The sequence below is a fragment of the Procambarus clarkii genome, chromosome 81, assembly GCF_040958095.1.
Source record: "Procambarus clarkii isolate CNS0578487 chromosome 81, FALCON_Pclarkii_2.0, whole genome shotgun sequence".
NCBI lineage: Eukaryota > Metazoa > Arthropoda > Malacostraca > Decapoda > Cambaridae > Procambarus > Procambarus clarkii.
The window spans coordinates 21,098,543-21,122,172 of NC_091230.1; the positions used below are offsets into that span (position 1 = coordinate 21,098,543).

The following is a 23,630-nucleotide window of genomic DNA, read 5'->3' on the forward strand; positions in this document are numbered from 1 at the left end:
ATTCATAAGTTTGCAAAAACAACAGTTGCCAAAAAAAAAAACAGTAATTTGCAAAAACAGTAATTGGGCTCTTCACGCCCAAGATGCCTAGTTCCACAAGTTGGAACTTGTGCCACCTGAGGTGGACTATGACCTGAGGTGCAAATGATATGCATCCGTATGCAGATGAGGAGTCACAATAACGTGGCTGAAATATGTTGACAATCGACTTGAGAATGGTCCAGGACGGACCGAAACGTTGTCGTCTCTTCACTTTCTAGTGTGTGGTTTGGTCAACGATGTGCATCCGGTCTATACATGTATCAAAAGGGGTAGAATTTCATCCTCCTATTCCACTGTTTTGATTTTGGCAAGGGCATTCATCTGTGATTACCATTCACATCCATGACATTATGAATATAATTATGAATGACTAGAACACATTTCAGGAGTAATTTACCAAGAAATTTGTATCTGAGGTAAGGAGTACCTAAGAGAAATAAAAATGAACAGAATTTGGGTTTAAAGACGAAGAAGACTCATTTTACCGAGGTCTGGTAATAAAGCCTCCACTTTCCCACAATCACAAAGGTATTACTTTCCATTCAGGAGGATGAGGAAACCTGATACCATAGTGGATGCAGGAAAACCCCAAAAGAGCTGGGTACCAGGTCCAGGTAACATAAGAACAATAATAGCAGAAGCTGCAGAAAGCACATTGGCCAATGTGAGGTTGCTCCAATTTAAATCCAACTACACCCCCTCATATATTTATCAACCCTATACTCGAAACAATCAAGAGACCTTACACATACTATGGTACCTAAGTATTTGTTCTATAACCATATTTCCTAACCAGAATTTTCCCCCTTGTCTTGTCTGAATAACAAATGCATCCAATTTTAACATAACTGATCATGCTCTATTGTGAAAGACTTCAGAAAACTTGTCATAACACTTATTAGGAAATCACTGACAAAAAGTTTCCTATTCCTCAACAGCAACAACAACAAACACTGCCATGTTTGGTATTTTACAATCTGCACCCTTTTGACTTTAGACACATCATGTGTTGCAACAACAGAAGTGACATCAGAGTTCCTTTGAGCAAAATCTTTCTTTCACCTTTGATATATAAATTTGTACTTTGATATATAAATTAAATACATAGGAAATAAATTCTAAAATTATATCATCAGAAACTAAATATGACCTAACAGTTACTTATGGTAGAAAGAGTTCTTGTATAACACTCATAGGGCTAAAATAATGTCAAACAGGAAAATTGCATAGTATTAACAGTCACTTACACATTTGAAGCTTATGTTGGTACAGTATAGAAGCGCAACAATGTGACCCATCGCAGTTAGAAACATAGAAATGACCTTGCAAATGTGTTTGTGTTGTATATTATGATGAACAAATATACTTAAAATCATTAAGGACAAATTACTAGATGCATGAAAGTGAATTGACTACTTATCATTTTATATAGGCCAAAGAGATTTTGAACTGTGTAAAAAAGCATTAACAAATTTAACTATTAACTTCTATAATTTACAAAATGAAACATGAGAATGGTTTAAGAAGCTACTTACCAGAGGAACTGACAACAGACTGTCTTCCCGGCGAGGCACCATTCCTACTAGTTTGTGCATGGGCAGGACTCATCTGGGGCTGGTTGGGTAACTGTGTAGGAATGGATGATTGACTCTGGAGTGATGGTTTGGGTGATCTTGGAGGGGGTGGGGGAGGCAAGCCCCTCAGGTGTGTAGGCGGGGATGAAGAAGGCACACTAGTGGGTGATGTTCTATGAGGGATAGGTGGTGGCACTCCCAAACCACCAGATACTCCTCTTCCTGCTCCTCCTGTTGCTGCTGCTCCTCCTACTCCTGCACCTCCTCCTCCTCCTCCTGCACCACCTCCTCCTCCTCCTGCACCACCTCCTCCTCCTCCTGCACCACCTCCTCCTCCTCCTGCACCTCCTCCTCCTCCTCCTGCACTTCCTCCTCTTACTGTACCACTTCCACCTCCTCCTCCTCCTCTAGTACCCATCTCTCCTGTTGTATTCATCATACCTCCTCCTCCTCCTCCTCCTCCACCTCCACCAACTTCGATGGCACCACTACTGCCGATGGCTGGACCAATTCCACTTAACTTTCCATCAAAAGAAGAGTCTCGAAGTTCCAAGGCCTGACAAGGGTAAGAAATAATTAGAAATTATACAAAGGAAAAAAGAATCATAACTAAAAATAAACATATTTCCAATTATAACAAATCTTCTGAACTGAGGAATAAAAAGGAAACAGTAGCTATATAGTACAGTACTGAGTTCTCCTGACAACTTAAAGGAAAAGTTGATACAAAAAATACCTAATTGATTTGTTAAATTAAGTGTTGCATCAATCACCTTTTTTTCTTCTGGTTTCTACAAAAATTGAAAACAGATCTTACTAGCAAATATAAAACTGCTTCAATAGACACTTCAAACATTTTGTCATGAAGAACATTCATAGACTTACACAGTTTAGTATGAATGGACTCCTTATATGAGTCTGAATTTCTTTCTAAGGTACTACATGAAAGACTGGCTAGGAAATTACAAGCACATGGAATAAATATTAGAATACAATACTAGACTGGATAAAACAATGATTAGAACAAAACAAGCTAAGGGTATCCTAAACAGCAATGAATCTGACTGGAGAAATGTGGTGAGTGGGGTACAGCAAGGGTCCATTTTGGGACAAACCCTTTTTGTCATATACATCAATGACATGGATGAGAATACTACAAACCACATCATCAAATTTGCAAATAACACTAAGATTTATGGTAAAGTGGGAAGTGAAAATGACATTGAGGCCTTACAAAGAGATCTATGTTAAGTCCACAAGTGGTCAGAACACTGGCAAATGCTTTTTAATGTCAAAAAGTGCAGTCACTATAAGTTGCACAAGTTTGCACTGCGGTAAGAAAAAAAAGAAGCCAACCAAGCCCTAGCAATAGTCAAATGAACCTTTGACTTCGAGAAAAAGATGGTAGTTATGCCACTGTATAAATCACTGGTGTGTCCCCCACTTGGACTTCTGTATCCAAGCATGGAAAATTCATCTTCAGAATATCTGCTCTGTAGAACGTTTAACACTAGGCAATAAAAATCCTTCCAGAACTAGGTTGACTCTCATATCAGGAACAGTTGAGGGCCACAGGGCTAACAACACTGCAAACCAGATATCACAGGGCTGATCTCATAGAAACTTTTAAAATACTGAACAATTTGGAGGATGTTGATCCAGACAACTTTAAAAAGGTCAAATGTAACACAAACAAGGAGCAATGCTTTCAAGCTGAACAAGCCACAATGTAGGACAGAATACAGGAGATCCCTTTTCACCCATAGGGTTATAAACCCATGAAATCACCTACCGGCCAAAGCTGTTAATGCCAAACGCTGTTGACTTTTAAAATCCAACTTGATAAAACCAGCAGGACAAATGGGGGGGGGACCTTTGACAAGCCACTGGTTTCTTGTCTTCGAGACCACTAAAGAGGTAATGGCCCCTCAGATAAATTCAGGTATCCATAGGCTGAATAATGCGGTATTGTAATAACATATTGTGATTACACCCCCAACATGAGCATCTTAAATATATATGGATCAACATACAAGGGTCAGCCCTCAGGTTTCAGGAAATTTATCACTTCAGCAGTTCACCAGTAACACTTCTTTCTACTTCTACAATCCTGTCATCTTCTTAAGAGACAAAGAACACTGATAAAATAAGCTTAAGTACTTTTTTATTGAATTCTTTTTCAGCCACAGATGTGATGTCCACAAAAATCAAGTTATCCATTTGCTTTTAGGGCCACCCCTGTGTATACAGAATAAATGCCTGTGTTACTTTACCTAAAGACAGTAACTACAATCTTAATTTTATTAAAAATTAATGATGTTTCATCTTACTAACTAAATCTGCTGCATTAGGTTAACTGCCTCAGAGCAATAACTACACATTACTGATGTAACTGACTAAACTGTCTGATTCTGATTAGTCTAAATACTACAAAAAACCAGCGTTGAATGTAATAAAACACAATTTACTGGTAAGCCCTGGAGGCTCCCTGGAGCTATCGGGCTAATATGTGATACATTAGACCAGGGCATTATTCAATGGAGTTCAGCTTACTGGGGACCACGAGCCAGAACCAGGCCCTTCGCCCAGAGAGGCACAGGAAGCAATGATCCCTGGAAAAGCCCCGTGTGGTTGGAGGTTTTCCTTATCTGCCATCGACCAGGGTTAGGCACCCAGAAAGGAAAGCATAACAAAACAGATCCCACATGGTAAGAAAATTGCAACCAAAAACTGAACAGAAAGGCAGAACTCCCTCAAATACCAAGGAAACAAGCAAACATCACACCTCGCCATCTCACTGCATCCGCGCAGCCCTTCCCTCTCAGGGAGGGGGAAGCCCTGGACCCCCCGTGCCGGCTACTCAGCAACTCCAGTTCAGAGGCTAAGCATCAAAACAATGCAAAAACTGCCAACCAGAGGGAGGGAGAGTGCCAGGGAGCCTCTGGGGCTCACCCAGAAAATGGCGTTTCATTACATTCATCGCTGGATTTCTGTGGGGAGCCCCCTTCGGCTCCCTGGAGCTACATAACCAAAGATAAGGAAAAGAGGGACATACTCGGGAGGCAGTCGGTATCCGCTCCTCAACTCGAAGGCGAGACAACTGTTGCAACCTGCGACCCAAAACCACACAGGAACGTCCAGGACCAGTAATGTTGACCAAATAAGGGGTGGCAAGGGCCCTGTTCGACCTACAAAACTATGTGCTCGAATATCAGCCCAAGACATGATGCTGAAGATGGCAGCCAAAGCAGCAAACTTCCGAACGTTTGACGTTTGCTTGTTTGCTTGGAATTTGAGGGAGTTCTGCCTCTCTGTTCGGTTTTCAGTTGCAGATTCCATGTTCAGTCTGCTTTGTTTTGCCTACCTTTCTGGGTGCCTAACCCTGGTCGATGGCACATAAGGAAAACCCCCAACCACAGGGGGGGAGGGGGATTCCAGAGGCCATTGCTCCCTATGCCTCTCTGAGGGTGGGCCAGGTTCTGGTTCATGGTAATGGTAGGCTGAACTCCAATGACTAATGCCTTGGTCTAATGTATCGCATATTAGCCAAATAACTCCAGGGGAGCCAAAGGGGCTCCCCACAGAAAAGGTGAGGGGGTAGTCAAGCCAACATGGGGATCATACGTCATGAAAGCTGCATGCCTACAGAGTTTCTTTTATACTAAAATATCTAAGCACTACAAATTTTACACCCATTTCTATGTCACGACCATCTTATGTAAGAGTGAGGGAACGTCCCACGGAGTCCTGTTTTAGTGGTTGTCCCTCTCACCTTGAGGCTGACCTTGGAGAAAATGCTACCCTTCTTGGCTGCCTCTCGTGCTGTTTTGGATATGTCTCCAAAGGTGTGTTTTCCCATGAATGACAGATCTTCAAATGTTGACTTGCTGGCCTGTATGTTAAGAGGTAAACATAGTTAAATAACAGAATAACTTTCAGAAGTGTATGTTAATCAAATAAAAATAATATACATTGATAATTTAAAACCGTACATTAACACAAAAAGGGTTAAAAATAATATACAGTATTACTAAGTTGGGAAAGACAAAATAACAAAATACATTAGAGATTTTTTGATGAATTAGTATCCCATTCAACTGTGACACTGATAGAAGGAGCCATCAGTATATATATGAGTAGCTTTAAGACTTGCCTTTAGCTTGGTTTTTAAGTTTTAATTTTCGACTTACACCTCACCTTTTCTCACTTCACATCCAAAAAATATCTTAATGGCTTCCTTCCCCCTTTCTTTTAGTTTCAACTTGACGGGAATCCAGGAAGCATCAAAGTGTTTAAATGAAGCAACCCAAGAGTACCTTCAGCTAAATGAGATCATTCCATATTAATTTAGGAAACTGGGTGAACACTGTACATGAACGCTATAATGCATTATTCAAAAACTAACCTGTTGAGCTTGCTTGCTAGCTTCCATAGCTTGCTTGCCGGCTACTGACACAGATTTTGAGGCTTCCTCTGCTACCCGCTTCGCTTGCACTGTCAGCTGTCAGATTATACACTCCATAATATTAACTCTGCAAGGTCTCTTATTAAATCTTTTACAACTAATGCTTTCACTATATCATATCTTATGATGTACTGGATTTATTCCTGCTAATAAATCTTAGTTAAAATACTGTACCACTTTTTATGGCAAACTTGAAAATCAGGGCTAGATGTATTTATTAAAAAGAAATAGCCACAAGTACATGCAAGTGATCATGCAGCAAGCATCCTAAATAATTAGCTTCACGTTAATGGAAAGTTGGGGGGCCCAAAATGACCAATGTGACCTAGAGGCAGGCAGTACCTGATCAGTAAAACTGGAGAAAGAAGTTGCATCTTCTTGTCTTTCCTTTTGCGGATGGCCACTTGCCTCAGGGTTGGACTGCAACAGGATACACACACAGGTCACAACACCAATGGGTTGACACCTCCCACCTACCTACTACCAGCCGCTCCACGGATATCCTCAAACATGACTGGCAAATGAGCTACTTGTGCCTTTGGTCATATTCATGGAGGTTTTTATCTATTTGATGTTGCACATCAGCTGGTAGTTGTGAGGGTGTTCCCATACCATACAGTACAGTACAAGTAAGAGTAACAAAGAACATCAAGGACGAGTGTCAGCTCAGTGAGGATGGTTACAGAAAGTAAAATTAGCACATAAAATGAATCTATTACATGTGTAACAGTATTAGAGATAAACAATAGGAAATCAGGTTACACAACAAGAAATAGTGCAGAAGCTTACACAGTAAATAAGAATTACAAGTGCAGAGAAACATTATTTTATTTGCAAATTCAGAGTTTGCAAATGTGGAAATTTTCACGTTCATAAAAAAATAATGGCATCCTGTAATGTTTTACTTATACAGTATATTAGGCTGAAAGTAGAGGGAGAGAGATGTGAATGTGCATGTGTAATAACTTAAGTATATAAACCTAATGACAGCTACAGGAAGACAGCTATGCTAAGGTATCTAATCTTTGTAAAATTTATCATAATTATATTCAAGCTTTACTGTTTTCTAACAAACACCAATTTCTCCATCAGTCTGTTCGAAATGTACACATCTTTGCTAGAACTATGAAGGCAATTTCTTTTAGAGTAACTTTCCTGCATTGTTCTTTCTATAATATACAATGTTCTTAAATGAAATAAACAGAAAAAACTAATTTTTTGTTTTTTGAGAGATACAGTATAGACAAGAGTTGTTACATTCTTGTACAGCCACTAGTACGCATAGCGTTTCGGGCTGTACAAGGATACAAACCCATGACAAAGCGCTCGTGGAACGCCAGGTGAGTGTCTTACCACTACACCACGGGGACTGGTACTCTGGCCGGGGAGGATTTACTGGGCGCAAATCCTTAACTGTAGCCCCTGTTTAACTCAACAGTAAAATGAGTACTTGGTTGTAAAAACGATTCTTCGCGGTGGGGATCGTATTCCAGGGACCTGCCCGAAACGCTACGCGTACTAGTGGCTGTACAAGAATGTAACAACTCTTGTATATATCTAAAAAAAAAAAATAAAAAAAAAAATAAAAGGGGTTAGAAGGCACCATGGTATTAAGCATGTAAAAGTGTGTAAAGAGAGGAGGGAGTCAGCTAAATGAACTTCAGGATATCTGCCTAATTCCTCTGAAGAAGCACCAATTTACCATCATCCATGCCAACCATTTAGCCCAGGCAATAATGCCTACACTTCATTCTGAGATCACATATGGAGCAACATCTCAACATAACTTTGGTGAGTGTAGCCTGATAATAAACTTTCTTAATAACTTTCCAGTTTCAAATTTTTACTGGATTATTTTAAGTTTTACCCAAAATGCTTTGGGTATTAGTGGCATTATTCAATATGCAATAAGTGTACCTTCAAATTTACTTCTGTAATACATTACAATGTATGCATATTGTATGAATAAAATTATATTATTATTACTACTATTATTATTATTATTATTATTATTATTATTATTATACACTAGAGGAATGTCTACTAGCTTAACACATCTTTGTAATTTAAAAATTCCTAAATCTCTCTCCATGACTCAAAGCTAATGAAAGTACAGTCAAAGATCCAAGCTTTATACAAGAAGTAGTGGACTTACGAGCATATGATCTTGTAAAATGATCCTCGAAGTCTCTATTTTAGTCCCCTTGTTCCTCTACAATGTACCTACCAATTCCGAAGGCCTCATATTAAAACGGTGCTACTAATGAACTAACTCGGCTGCTTACTGAAGAAGCTAAGGGAAGGGAAGGGAACTATCAGGGGAAAGCGCCAAGCCATTAGACTAGATAGCACTTTGAACGGGTCGGGATAAGGATTTGGGATGGGACGGGGTGGGAAGGAATGGTGCCAACCACTTGGACGGTCGGGGATTGAACGCCGACCTGCATAAAGCGAGACCGTCGCTCTACCATCCAGTCCAAGTGGATAGGCTGCTTACTGAAGAGAAGTCTATAAATTTTCGTCTATAAAATCTATAAATTTTGCAAGTATTTACCTCCTTAAAATTTTCTTAGATTAAGGACCTGCCCGAAACGCTGCGCGTGCTAGTGGCTTTACAAGACTGTAATTACCATATTTGTATCCTCACATTCCTTACGTACATTCTTGTATATGCATAAATAAATAAATAAAAATAAATAAGTCCCTTAACTATGGCTAAGATGTGGAAGTGTGTTGATGGTGCAGTGGTATAAATGCATCATCACATTATAAGGCCTCCACCTAAATTAAACCTATGCATCATCACATTATAAGGCCTCCTCCTAAATTAGACCTATGCATCATCACATTATAAAACCTCCTCCTAAATTAGACTGTTCACTCTTCAAAATGCATCTTCTCAGACAAGCAGAGCAGCTTCATCATTCAAGGCCAATATAAAAGCAATGATATTTTTATTAATTGTCCCAAAAACATGGGAATTATATGATGATTTTTGGTAGTTCAGGAATGCATTCCTTTTTGTAATATTGTGCCCATGGGAAATCTTCCTCAAAGTTATAAATGACTGACTCATGAACACCTCAAAATGCAGCCCATTTGTAAGTTGGGGCTGCTTATACCTTTAAAATAGGATAGTGGAATTTTAGCATTCCTTGATCACTTGACTGATTTCACTTTGCATTTTTACTTTGCTTGACTGATTTTACTTTGTACCCTGATGTAAGGGAAAGAACCATATAATAAAAGGCCTTTTCTATAAGCCACATTTACTCTAGATGGGCTTTACTTAAGTCTAATTTAGAGTAGAAAAAGCTCATCCCAAACAAAATGTGATCTACAATAAAGGCGTGTTCTATTTTTACCTGAAAACATGGACATTTCTTTACATCAGTTTACTTGTTAATCTTCAATCATTTGATGAACAAAAGCTGAGTCACATTCAAGATATTGTACCAAGAATATATATACAGTGGAACCTCGAGTGACAAGCAACTCCAGTTACAAGCATTTCGAGTAACGAGCGAGCCACTCGCAGAAAATTTGTCTCGATTAACGAACAAACTACATGGTGCTTCCTAGCTTTCCGACTGGTTCTTGGACGCCTACGACGACAGTGTTGTTGCTGTTTCGCAAGACGAGCGTTTCACAAGACGAGCTCGGTGCCGGAACGGATTAAATTCGTTAATCGAGGCACCACTATGTATATATATATAAATATATTATATATATATACACATACAATATATAATATAAATATATTATATATATATATATATATACACATACAATATATAATATAAATATATTATATATATATATATACACATACAATATATAATATAAATATATTATATATATATATATATATATATATATATATATATATATATATATATATATATATATATATATATATATATATATATTATATATTATATATACATATATATATGTATATATAACCTTAATCTAAACACATCTACATCTACAGTATACTTTACTCTAAACACAAACCAACGGCTACAGTGTACTTTAATCTTAAGACACCTACAAGAGTCACTATATCCATCAAATTGATGGCTCCATCACTCATGTATTTATCTCACATTATGAGCCCGATTGAGATAGCATTCAGATCATGCTTATTAATGCTGTAACTATTTACTGTGGAAACTACACACACAATACTCATCAGTATTTATGAAGGGTACCTGTTCTGAAAGTAAGACTAACAAACGAGCTACAGTATTAGAATAAATAGAAAGCTGAAATAATGTTGTATCTCTAATTAATAAGGTTCGGAGAAGCTGACTGCATTAAACAACAGAGAACATTTTAATTGAATCTCAGCAGAGAAAAATATTAAGTGCTGTTACAATGCAAAAATGAATAATTAGCACTCATGCATAGATTTAATACAGCTATTAACATTCACTTATGGAAAAAAAGTGTAAATGTTTTGTTTTGCCTTATTTATGCTGATGTTACACTATAGTATTGATCTTTGGGTGCAGTTTAAGCCTTTGCCAACAAAAATAGTGCCAAGGTAATTCAGAAAAACAAAACAAATATATTATTTATAATTAAATATTGTAATTGGGTAAGTTTTGTTTAAGATTAAATAGCAGTTGAATGTGTGTTATGATATGACAAAAATTTATACAGTGGTACCTCAGTTTTCATATTTAATCCATTCCCAGAGACGGTATGAAAACCTAAAAATACAAAAACCGAAACAAATTTTCCCAAAAGAAATAATGTACAGTAAATTGAATTAATCTGTTCCAAGCCCCCCAAATATATTAACTAAAAAATACATTTTATACAGAATAATACTCTTAGCTACCTTACCTTTATTGAGGACTCTTGTTGGCATATAGAAGACAGTGAGGAAGGGGGAAATGATGAGAGGTATTAGTGTTTGGAAAGTGAGTCCACTTCCATTATAGCTGCAGTGATGACATTTCTGAGGTACTCTCTCTCTTACGCTTTGCAGGCATACCACTAGGACCTGGTTGTGGGTCACTGCTTGCTTGTCTTACTAAGAATCTGTCTAGAGCATTTGTTTTTCCCTACGTTTAACACTTGTCACTAGTGAGACAAGTGTTAAAACATAGGGAAAATTGTCTCACATTGTTTCACTATGAATGATCTCGTTTTTCTTCTATCATCATCTTCACAGCTATTTTCTTAGATTGAACATTACCACTGACTTTCTTGGAACCCATGGCATTATATATAATAAGAACTTTTATGTTCAGAAACTAAAAGCACAAAAACAATTAAATTCTTCACAATGAATTTAAACACGAGCATCACTAGATGAGGGACACTGGTAAACTGAAGCGCCACGCGCTCGGTGGACCAGTATGTGTATAAACAAATTCCGAAAACCGAGGCATACAACGTGTACCGAATCAAATTTTTTGAAGATGATAAGACCGAGAACCAAATAATATGAAAAAAAGGGCCATAAGAAAACTGAGGTTCCACTATATTTATAAATAATATATTATTAATATTATTGATAGTAACATAAGTACATGTATAACTAGGGTAGAATAATAATTATAATAATAATAATAATAATAATAATAATAATAATAATAATAATGGCATTAGCAATAGAACTGTAATAGTAGTAGTAGTAGTAGTAGCAGCAGTAAGTAGTATTGTATATAGTATTACTATTTTCTAATAAAACTTTAGCTTACCAATATGTTTAAGTTAAATTTTTTTTAATAAATGACTGATACTTCTATATGAATGCAAGAGATACTGTATATAGTTTGCAGGATCACACCATGCGCATCATTTACCCTCTGCACTAATAACAATAATATGCAGAAAAGGGTGCACACATAACATCTAACGACACGTGTCTATTGGAGCCAGTAACAATCTGGTGCGGGAACTTTCACAAGAAAGGTGTTGCTGGTGAGAGAAAATGGGTGAGTAAATACTAGTTCATGCAACACCAACACCACCAACACCACACGTTAACACTAACAACATTTCTAAGCATCGGCCGAGATATTGGTACCTTATCCATCTGGTTGAGAAGTGAGCCTTCCTCACCACTACTCTGCTTCACTACCTCTAGACGCTCCGTCACTTGACTACGAAACTGTTCCGTTAACTGTGAAACAAGTTTAGTGCTCCTCAGTGCTATAAAGTAGTACGTGTATTCACAAGTGAGGAAATACATCATTTACTATGGCTTATGACAATATCTGTGAAAATAATGAGTGTTCTAATTCATCTTCTGTGTACATAAAAGTGTTTCAATTATGAAAAAGCATAAAAAAAAAACCTGGCATCGAGAAATTAAGTATATATTTACTTTGTTTAATTTGGCTAAAAACTCGTTAAAACACACTTCTAATTCTAAATCTACTTTGCACACATCTTAAATTAAATATTTTTATGTTAGATAAGTTGGGTTCATTTTAACATACTAAACACCCAATTTTCTGTTCATAAAATCTTTCCCTAAGTGACCACAATCAAGCTTCCCACATTAATGTGACTTCATACAGGGCACATAAATAGTCCTACCTTATCTACTTGTGACAGGAAGGATCCCTCTTGTGAGTTCTGTTTGTCCTTGATCAGTTCTTTGGCAGAAGAGGTAAACTGATCTAACAGCGAGTTCTGCGAGCACTGTCTTGTCGGTCCGCCACCTGAGCTCCCCGACCCAAGACTGGAGGCTCGGGCCAGCATGCTGCTGAACGAGCTCTGCTTCTGGGGTGTTGGACTAGCCTGATGTGGTTGGAAATTAAGATATAGCAAGAAGAGATTGATCTTCACGATACACCAAAATATTTAGGGCTTGAGCCAATATGCCAAAGCCGGAGGTTGAGATTATACATTGAGGCAAGTATTCATGGTCAGTAAGAAATATGGTATTGAAGCTAAATTAAATGCGAGAGAAATAGGGAAAGGGGAGAGGAAGGGAATGAGAAGAATGAACATGGGAAATGGGGAGGGAGAGAGAGAAAGGTGATGAGGGACAGAATATGAGGAAAAAGTGAAATAAAAGGAACTGCAGAAAGGATATAAACAAAAAGAGGAAAGCAGGAGGGAAGAATAGAAGGGAAGGATAGGGAGGGGAAGGGAAGAAGATGGGAAGAGGAAAGGAGAATTCTCTCCCATAAGAGAATGGGAGAGAAAATAATGTTTCAACTATTTTAAGCTCATGATAAACAAATGAGTTTATTATAATGATGACTATATGTGCATAAACTAGATATATTTTGATCATAACTTATTAAGACAGGTATTGCCAGTTTCTATGCCAGGCATATTCCATAAAATACCTTTAATATGATGGCTGATTTAAACCCATAGCATAATATAAGTCTAGCATTTTAGGTACATTTTGAGCATTATTTGAAAGAAAATAAGTTCAAGGATTTTTGTATTAAGATTTACTGTCACTAAGTGGCCAAGGTTGCCATCTGGTGGTTGGGGAGTATTACTAACCAGCATTTTGAACTACATAACAAGTGTTTACATAGTCTCCTGACCAGGGAGGATTTACTGGGTACAAATCCTTAACTGGAGCCTCTGTTTAACCAAACAGTAAAATGTGTACCTGGTTGTTAAACAATTTGGTGGGTCGTATTCCGGGGTACATAGACTTAAGGACTTGCCCGAAACACTATGTGTGCTAGTGGCTGTATAAGAATGTAAGAACACTTGTATATATAAATAAATAAAAATAAATAAAATGAAAAAAGTCTGGAATGCAAATGCTGTTCAACCAGTTGTTTGTTTTGCAGCACTCAATCTTTCTGGTGGTTTTTCCAGGGCTAGGGATCTGTTAGATCCCTAGACTCCTTTTTACCTCTCATGAGGGGGCCACGTTCTGGTCCATGTCGATTGATAGGCACTCATGAGTTATTAGAGCCTGTTTGTCAGTAGCTTAAAAGTGTGCATACAAATGCAATCTTGACCACATGCTAGGGGGGCTGGCGCAGTATCGATCTTTAAGCACAACTTCAAGATTGTGACAAACCAATAATATGGCAAGGGGAATATATCTTATTATTACCTCTGCTCCTACCATGTAATTTAATCAGAAGTGTAGCCACAGTGTGAGATAAGCTTTGGGCCAACTTTGAGTGTGCTTAGAGATAGATCATTCTCATCAGTTACAGATGCACTAGTGTAAAGACATCCCACATTTATCTGTTATTCTTATCTTCCACATCCACACTCCAGAAAGACTGGGCAATCTCCTTGTCTGCTAACATAATGTTTCCTAGTCCTCAGCATCAGAATCTAATATCATCCCATTGACAATTTAACTTTGATCTCAAAAGCAAACATGAATTAATTAGTCTTCCTCTGTAACACCTTAGGTATCCGTAAAGATGAGTGACCAGAACTGTATTATATTTTGTCCATTGTATCGAGATGCTTGTAAATGGGTGACCACTGAATATGTCATGAATACAAAAATTTTACCACAAATAGTGTGAAGAATCTTGTTAAGAGCAATCACAAATTATTCCATATACAGTATGTATATTTAAACATAATTTTAACGTGAAATATATATTACATCAGTGTAATACACCCATAGCAAGGAAAGATACCTTCCACCAATTTTTAAATTATTGATAATTGTTTATAAAAAGAGCAATTTTTATATTTAAAAATAAACCAGCAATTCTTGAATTTAGTTCCAGCATTGATCATTCATTAACAATTTTGCTTCAAGCTGGCAATTCCATCTAAACTAAATCATCTCTTCTCACTCACTCTACTCGACTCACCCCCTTAGAGAATGTCCTAGGCCGTGGAGTGGCAGGTCGGTCACGCTCTGAGGAGGAGGTCGCTATGGAGGCATCGCTACTGACAGAGGGGGTAGGGCTTATATGGGGAAGTGGAGACTGAGTATTGCTCACCACTGTCTTTGGTGTTGTTGTTGCAGAGTCACTCTCGGGTGTGAAGACTTCATCACTTTTCTCCTGTAATGCAAATATACAAACATGCAAATTAAGTAACAATTACATCATTTGTATATGAAACATGAAAACTTATTATTTGAGCAAATGATGATGGATAAATTTTATGAATATAGGCTAAAGCTGATATATAAAAGTATTTTCTATGTTTATTGTTTATGTACAGGTGTTACCAATACTTTATGTATATTGTATGTATGTATGTATGTATGTATGTATGTATGTATGTATGTATGTATGTATGTATGTATGTATGTATGTATGTATGCATGTATGTATGCATGTATGTATGTACGTACGTACGTACGTACGTATGTATGTATGGAGTTCTCCACCAACATTTCCTTCAGAACACTAAGAAATCACAATGATGTGAAATATCAATGAGAAAAATCAGTTTGAGTAGGGATTTGAACCAGTGGTCTGATGAATACCAGACATGCACCTGAACCCACTAGGCCATGACAGGACAAACGTTACTCAACCTGGGACTCAACTGAATGTACTAACAGAGTCTAGAGGCCCCAGCTTTGGTATTCAGTGAATTTATTCCAAAGACAATACAGTACCTGGGGGACTGAGTGATAATAGGTACAGTGAGGATGGAAAGCTGTTGTTGAGATATATAACATTTATCTGGATGTTTTTTATTATTTCTGGCTTAGTACCATGTGATGAAAAGGAACTGAGGAACGCCAAAGTTACTGTGTCGTTTCTTGTGGCCATAGAATTATCGTATTCGGTATTCTTGGTCAGTTAGGAGAGACTACCTGAAGCACTACCTCAAAACCACATACAAATTAAGTCTTACCAGGCAAATAAGGTTAACGAAGGCTATTTATACAGTTAACCTACTGCAACCTACCAGTGCTTCTGTCCGTAGAGGCAGAGGATGCAGCGTGGGTGTGGGAGCTATGAGGTTCTCAGCATCTTCTAGTTTCATCACACCTTCTCCTGTTTCTTCTTCATCATCATCATCTCTCTGGTCAGCAGAGGACAATGATGAACGTGATGAGGAAGTTGACAGGGATCCAGCATGACTCAACGCTGCTTGAGAGTGAAAAATTAAATGTTATTATTTTTATTCACAGCTTATAAAGAAATACATAAGTTACTGCACTTTGTACTTACAATCAACAGAGATTGTAAACTTATCTACTATGTTCTTTTAGAGTTATTGCACTTGGTTGCTCCCTAAGGCAAGATTCTCTCTGGTCCAGTTGACAGGATCATGCCAGTCAGGGCAGGACATTCTGCACTTGCACTCCTAGGAAAGGAAATCCTTGTTGCTCTCAAGGCAAGTAGCAATGCTGCTCCCGGCCCAGACAGTATCACTATACGTCTACTTAAAGACCAGATTGATTGGTGCTAGGAAGATTGCTACTAGATTGGTGCTAGGAAGATTGCTACTAGATTGGTGCTAGGAAGATTGCTACTAGATTGGTGCTAGGAAGGCCCTGAAAAAAACTGTAGAAATATTATTTATAATCACTTAAAAAAGTCTTGTCAGGAATCATTTGGTATCACATGAACATCCAAGTGCTCTTGCCTACTGCCAGTTGGCTCACCTGGCCGCTACTCTTAACTGCTACTGGATGGTAGCACCAACAAAGAGTTTTCTGCCTCAAGTCCCTTCACATTATTCTAGACTAGTCCCTATACTCAAAGGGCAGGCCGAGACTGGAATTCAGTTAAGTGACATTGTTCATATTGCTGTTGATTTAGGGACCACAGTGGCTTTAGTACTCAAGATACCTGTCGTGTTGACTAGACCACACATTAGAAGGTGAAGGGACGACGACGTTTCGGTCCCTCCTGGACCATTCTCAAGTCATTCTCACAATCGACTTGAGAATGGTCCAGGACGAACCGAAACGTCGTCGTCCCTTCACCTTCTAGTGTGTGGTTTGGTCAACATACTTTAGCCACGTTATTGTGACTCATCGCCTGCATACCTGTCGTTCTCATATAGGGTAAAATGCAAATTGATGCTGTCAACTAAAGGTAACCAGGATTAGTAGCCATTTGGAAAAAAAAACCTGATAGTTAGTGAGCGTACTACTTTGATGTCCCTGTGATGCCAAATAAGTTTTACAAGGCTGCATTGAGGTGTTTTGAGTGCATCCCTAGCACCAGTATGATCCACCCAGCAGAATGTTGGAAAAGATCCCAGCTGCAACAGTGCAGATGTTGATAGCATGGTCCTGTTCAATGGGTCCAGAAAGGATATTGCCTTTGGAAACAAGTGAGTATTCTGCTTATAAATGACCTTTTCCCTATCCTATAAAAATCTTGATTTTTCTACAGTTAAATAAATAATGATAAATACAATACAGAATAAACTAACAATTAACACTTTCGCATCCTGATGCCGCATAGTCCGTCATAAAAACCAAAGTACTCAGAGTTCTTGATGACGCAAATGTCGGCATTAATTTGAAAAATTAAAAAAATTCCTCTTCTTGTCCGAATACTATGGGACTTGTTTTAAAATGCGCGCCAACATCTTTGCCTTCTCTGTATACCTCACATGGCATCCCAGCCCTGCTGCATGGGTGCCCACTCACACTAGAGGCTCATGGTTCTCATGACCTTGCTCCCGACCGCCGCTGCCTCTCCTCCAATCGAAAAGTTCCCAGTTCCGGTTATTTTATCTCAGGTATTTGTTGTTACTGACTTTATAAACACTGCAAATTTACTTCAAGATGGATAGTGATCAAGAACAGAGACAATCCATGATAAAAGCAGTAAAAGAAACGCATGAGGGAAAAGTTGTGGAGTGTTTGTCAATAGTATAGAAAAGTAAGACTTAGATCTTCTTATGTGCAAATATCCCTTTACAGCATTCTATTGCCAACAATTTGATACCAAACTGAATGATGTAGCACAAAAATTGAGGTGAGAAAACTAAAAAGAGTATAAACATTGGAGTGTGGTTGCGAGCTCATGGGTAACGCTTGGCCGACATTGCAGGGCTTGACAGGTCAAAGTATAGAAAAATGAAACATATGTTTTTATATGCAAATATCCTTTTACAGTATTCTATTATGAACAAATTGATACCAAACTGAATGACCTAATGTGAAAATTGAGGCGAGAAAGCTAAAAAGAGTATAAACATTGGAGTGTGGTGGTGAGCTCACAGGCAACGTTCAGCCGACCTTGCAGTGCGCGGCAGGTCGCCCTCCGAGCCAGCAATAATGTTAACATAGAACAAAAGTAGATATATTTGTAAAGCTATGAAACTAGCATCACACCATATTGTTCACATCAGCAAACACATCTGATTTACCCGAGGGCCACTAACCCTTGTGGCATCAACAAGGACAGGAAGCTGGCGGCTTGTCAAAGGTCCCCCCCCCCCTGGCAAACAGACATAGTTTAGACCGTAACTTACCAGAATCTGAGGACTGAGCTCCAGGAAGCTGAAGACAGGAAGGAGGATGACAAACTGATCGAGGGTCAAGACCAGAGCACAATGTGGCCTTCTCTTTTTCTGTTGCTGCCCCACACCCTGATAATCACAGTATAGAAAGATTACATAATAATTGATTTCATGTTGTAAAATCACATAGAGTATTGTAAAAAGTAAAAAATAAAAAACAAATTAGCAGTGCATAACCATAGTGGTTTTTAATTAATTGCATCGGGGGACAGACTGCCAGTGTGTATATATATATATATACATACATGTTATCCTTATACTGTATTGAGGGCCTTCCCTCCACAAGGTCAAACTGCTGTCCCTCCCTAGGATGCAACCCCACAACAAGCCGACTAACTCCTGGGTACCTATTTACTGCTAGGTGAACAGAAGCATTAGGCAATAGGAAATGCACCCAAACATTTCTGACTCACCTGGGATTTCAGACCAGAATTCCCGATTGCAAGTCAAGAACGAACCCGTCTGTACTACCAGGACTACTGGGGATTATGTATCAGAATAATAATAATAATAATAATAATAATAATAATAATAATAATAATTATAATAATAATAATAATAATAATTATAATAATAATAATAATAATTATAATAATAATAATAATAATAATTATAATAATAATAATAATTATAATAATAATAATAACAATTATAATAATAATTAAAATGTGGCATCTTACTCAAACAAACCAATTAGGACAGGACCTATTCTGTTTCAGCAAGAATTTCATCTAACAAAAGAATCTTAATTTTTAGCAATTGATTTATATACTGTAAAATGAGAATATTAAAGAGATTCATAATGACACCTATTCATTCACCGTACTTTCTATATTACACAATATCACAGAGAACCAGCACTACCCACCCTTCAGAAATTCATCCACAGTAACATCTCGCTGTGTCATAAGACTAAGTAGAGACTTCTCGTGAGTTATCACATAAAACCATCCTGGATAGCTTCACCTTATTTATTTATTTATTTATATACAAGAAGGTACATTGGGTTTATAAGAGTACATAGCATTAAATGTTTTTACAGTCTTGTAAGGCCACTAGCATGCATAGCATTTCGGGCACCTGATTCTAATCCTATAAGTCTTAAAAGCCTACTGGATCCCTCAGTGAGGCACAAGGAGCAGAGGACTTTATTCAGCAGAGGATTAGTACTAAGTTTTAGTCTTTAGTGTTTTTCCTGCCCGAAACGCTTAGCGTAATAGTGGCTTTAGGCATTGTATGTACTAGCTCTATCTATAAATTCATCAATATCTGTATCACCCCTTGTATGTATGTGCTTTACCTAAATAAACATTTGAATTTGAATTTGAATTTTGAGGAGGCAAGATCACTCTAAGAGCAGGAAAAAGTCACCAGAAGGGTAGGGCAAGCCACAACAGACAACAGCAAGGTAATATTATTAAAATTTAAAACACAAGAAAAACAAAACAGGAAAAAATAAACAAAAATAAAATAGTACAGTACAGTATATGATAAAAAGGTAAATTTAGGTAAAAAATCAATGCAGAAAAATTGGTAAACCAGCCGGCAATTCTCTTTCTAGAATCAGCCGACTGCCGCCAGGTTGCTGTCCCCAGATGCACCCTCTTCCCTCCCATGATTACATGGCCTGTCTTATCCAATGAAAGGCCAAAACAACAAAGGATACAAAACGAGGGATGCTTTTCCACCCATTGGGTTATAAACCAATGAAACAGTCTACCAAAACCAAATCAGTTAAACCAAACCAGAAATTTTTGGTTTAACTTATCCTGTTTTGTTTTAATTGCATCTTCTATTTTAATTTTATCTTTTTGCCTGTTTTGGTTTGCCCCTACTTTTCTAATATTTTTTTTTCCTTAAATTAAGAGTAATCTTGCATCCTTTGCTCCTTGTTCCCTCTGAGGGGAACAGCTTTTGGCCTCTGGCTTCTGGTAGGATTTCAAGACTTGCAAGGGCGTGATGCGATCTGAATTATGTGGAGTTATCCAGGACGTAGCAATAGGGAGCCACCGATGAAGCCCTCCCAGCAAACATGTCAAACATTAACTTAAGAAATTTTTTGTTAAATTTACCATCTCAGATGTTTTCTATAAACCTCATGGCCCAACTATATAAATATATATTATTTACCTTTGTATATTAATACATCTTCAGAAGGAGTCAATTTTCCTCCATGGTCTGACACTGTCACATTTTTAATCACGTGTTTATTTTCGTGATATACACACATTATTTACCGTATACTATAAAACTTATCTCTGGGAATGAAATTACAAAAGATGATTGTATTTTGTAAGAATAGAATAACTGTACACAAAAAGTATAGTATGGGTGCAAATGCAAAAAGCCTATACAAAAAATACAAAGAGCCATAGTATAGGCCAATTGTACTGTATTTATCAACAACTAAAAGCTCATTAGAGCAGTACCTGGGGAGAGGTCTGAGGACTGCATATCTGATACAAAATCACTTAAAGATGAATAAGAGCTGCTGGTACTTTCCCCACCCTCTGAGTCACTGCCACTCTCATCTGAAATATCCAGAAGGAACAAAAATAAAGAAAATGACCCTCAAAAAATTGTCTAATCATAAAATTACCCATCTTTTATAATCAAAGAGTCTCGAACCAACTATTAACGTATAAGTAGCTAAATCTTATATAGAGCTCAAAGCAGGATGGAAGAAGCAATACTTTAAATCAATCATGCTGAAAATGTTTCACCTGTACGATTCAATTGCATATATGATAAAATCACACTGTTGAATATTCTAATGCATCTCCGACAGAAAACATTATTGATGTACAGTATTATCATTTTGCCTCATGAGACTTATCTTTTATAATATTTCACTTTTAATCTAAGACATTTTTCTGATACTTTGAGGAAGATTAATGCAAAAATCATTATCAAATATAGTGGGACCATGCTCGAGTGAACTACAGTACTTGTAAGTGAATGAAATGTGGATTAGGTGAAGGGCAGTGCACTCTGATGATATGAATAAGTTTGATGTCCAACAAATTTTTAACATGAAGGGTGTCAATATAAAACCAGCGTTGAATGTAATGAAACGCCATTTTCTGGATGAGTTCTGGAGGCTCCCCGGAGTTTATTGGGCTGATATGTATGTATTAGACCGTGGCATCCGTCAATTCGATTGGAGTTCTTGCCTACCCGGGACCACGGCCCAGAACCTGGCCCCCCTCAGAGAAGCATGAGGAGCAATGGCCTATAGAAATCTCCATGTGGTTGGAAGCATTCCATATCTTCCATCGACTGGGTTAAGCACCGATGAAGGTAGGCATCCCAAAACAAACTCCACCTGGTTCAAAATTGTTACCAAAAGCCAAACTATCAAGCAGAACTCCCAAATCCAAAAACAAACAAGACATCACAACTGCTGCTGCTCTGCCATCTGCATAGCTCCCCCCTCCCAGGGAGGGGGAGCCCCAGACCCCTGCACCAGCCATCCAACCCCAGTTCAGAGGCTGAATATCAGAAAGGCGAATACTAGTACTGCCACCCAGAGGGAGGAAGAAAGGGTTGACAGAGAGTCTCCGGAATTCACCCAAAAAATGGCATTTCATTACAATCAATGCAGGTTTTCTGTGGAGTGCCCCTCTGGCTCCCCATAGCTGCCTAACCACAGAAAAAGTAAGAGGGACTTACCTGGGAGGCAGCAGCCACTTGCACCTCAACGTGAAGTCGAGACAATTGGCTGCAACCTGAGACCCAAAGCGACACACGCTCGACTAGGGCCAGGAACATTAACGAGGTAACGGGTGACCAGAACCCTGTTTCACCTCCAAAACCCCCGCGCTCAAATGTCAGCCTAAGACATACCAGTATTATCAAAAACGGTAGCTAAATCAACAAATTTGTGAATGCATGGGCATGAGGATAGACTGCAGGCAGGCTGGACCACACATCCCTGCACAAAACCTGGGAGATCTGAGCCCTAGAACAGAGAAGAAGGGAAATTGGGTCAACACAAAGCGTGTCCCCCGCCACCGAAGCCGAGGCGCACAAATAACGGCAAAGAGTTACAACCGGACACAACACATGATGCCCCCCCGGCCGAACCAATCAAGCATCAACTACCCAAGGACTCCTCAGGAACGCCAAAAGAGCAGAAACCCCTGTGCCAGAGGAGAGCATGAAGCTCCCTGACCCGACCCCCAGAGGTCAATGCCAACAAGAAAAAGAGTCTTATCAATACAATCCCAAACTGAAGGGCCACCAAAAACAGAGGAGAGAGAAAAGAGAGTACCCAGTCCAACGACCAGGACAGCTCAGGCGGCGCATGAGCAGGAGGCACAGCACTGCACAGAGATAGGAGCCAAAGTCGAACAACTGCCACTCAACACATCAGCCTCAGAACTGGGATTGGATGGCCGGTGTGGGGGTCTGGGGCTTTTCCCCCCTTCACCCTCACGGGGAGGGTGAAGTTGCGCAGACAGCGGCGTGGCAGCTGTGGGGTGACGTCATGCTTGTTTTCTAATTGGGGAGTTGTTCTTGCTCGTTCTGCTTTCGGTTTGCAATGTTTAACCAGCTGTAGTTTGTTTTGGAATTCCAACCTTTCTGGGTGCCTAACCCAATCAATGGCAGACATGGAATGCTTCCAACTACATGGGGGTGTCTATAAGCCATCGCTCTTAGTACTTCTCTGAGGAGGCCATGTTCTTGTTCGTGGTCCCTGGTAGGCCTAGAACTCCATCGATTGACTGTTGCCACAGTCTAATATATACACATCAGCCCAGTATAGCTCCGGGGAACTGGAGGGGCTCTCCACAGAAAAGTAATAATTACACCAGAAAACTAGACAATATTCATACCTGTGGGAGGATTATCAACTTGTGTGCCTGCTCTGAGCGTTGCACCAAGAGAGCTGCCATCCTGCCACACTCTAAAGCCAATAGGCTCTAAGGTGTGGGCATACCACTTGCTTTTATCACCTATTAGCGTAGGATCAAAGACGCCAGTGTTTACTCTGAGAAAGGCCATATTTGAAGGTGTGAGGGACCACTCTGCTAGAAATTCTACTGCCTGCAAGTAAAAATAAAAATATATATAAATAAAATTAGGGAGACAAAATTCAAATGCCTGTCCCTCTACATAAAGTG

General features: G+C 38.7%; 1 protein-coding gene across 23 annotated transcripts in view; it reads right to left on the minus strand.

The window, feature by feature from the left end:
* Positions 1-23,630, minus strand: part of Rab3-GEF (Rab3 GDP-GTP exchange factor) — a 168,179-nt gene that overhangs the window by 62,053 nt on the left and 82,496 nt on the right. For 11 of the 23 annotated variants that reach the window (XM_069315292.1, XM_069315290.1, XM_069315289.1 and 8 more), the window contains 11 exons: positions 23,343-23,553; positions 20,934-21,035; positions 18,457-18,573; positions 15,925-16,109; positions 14,868-15,062; positions 12,643-12,846; positions 12,128-12,223; positions 6,424-6,501; positions 6,022-6,117; positions 5,389-5,508; positions 1,578-2,172 (listed from right to left, as the gene is read on the minus strand). In XM_069315292.1, coding sequence (XP_069171393.1) covers positions 1,578-2,172; positions 5,389-5,508; positions 6,022-6,117; positions 6,424-6,501; positions 12,128-12,223; positions 12,643-12,846; positions 14,868-15,062; positions 15,925-16,109; positions 18,457-18,573; positions 20,934-21,035; positions 23,343-23,553 — 1,999 coding nt within the window. The remainder of the gene's footprint in view (positions 1-1,577; positions 2,173-5,388; positions 5,509-6,021; positions 6,118-6,423; positions 6,502-12,127; positions 12,224-12,642; positions 12,847-14,867; positions 15,063-15,924; positions 16,110-18,456; positions 18,574-20,933; positions 21,036-23,342; positions 23,554-23,630) is intronic. The other 12 variants (XM_069315304.1, XM_069315300.1, XM_069315302.1 and 9 more) reach the window with 8 other exon arrangements.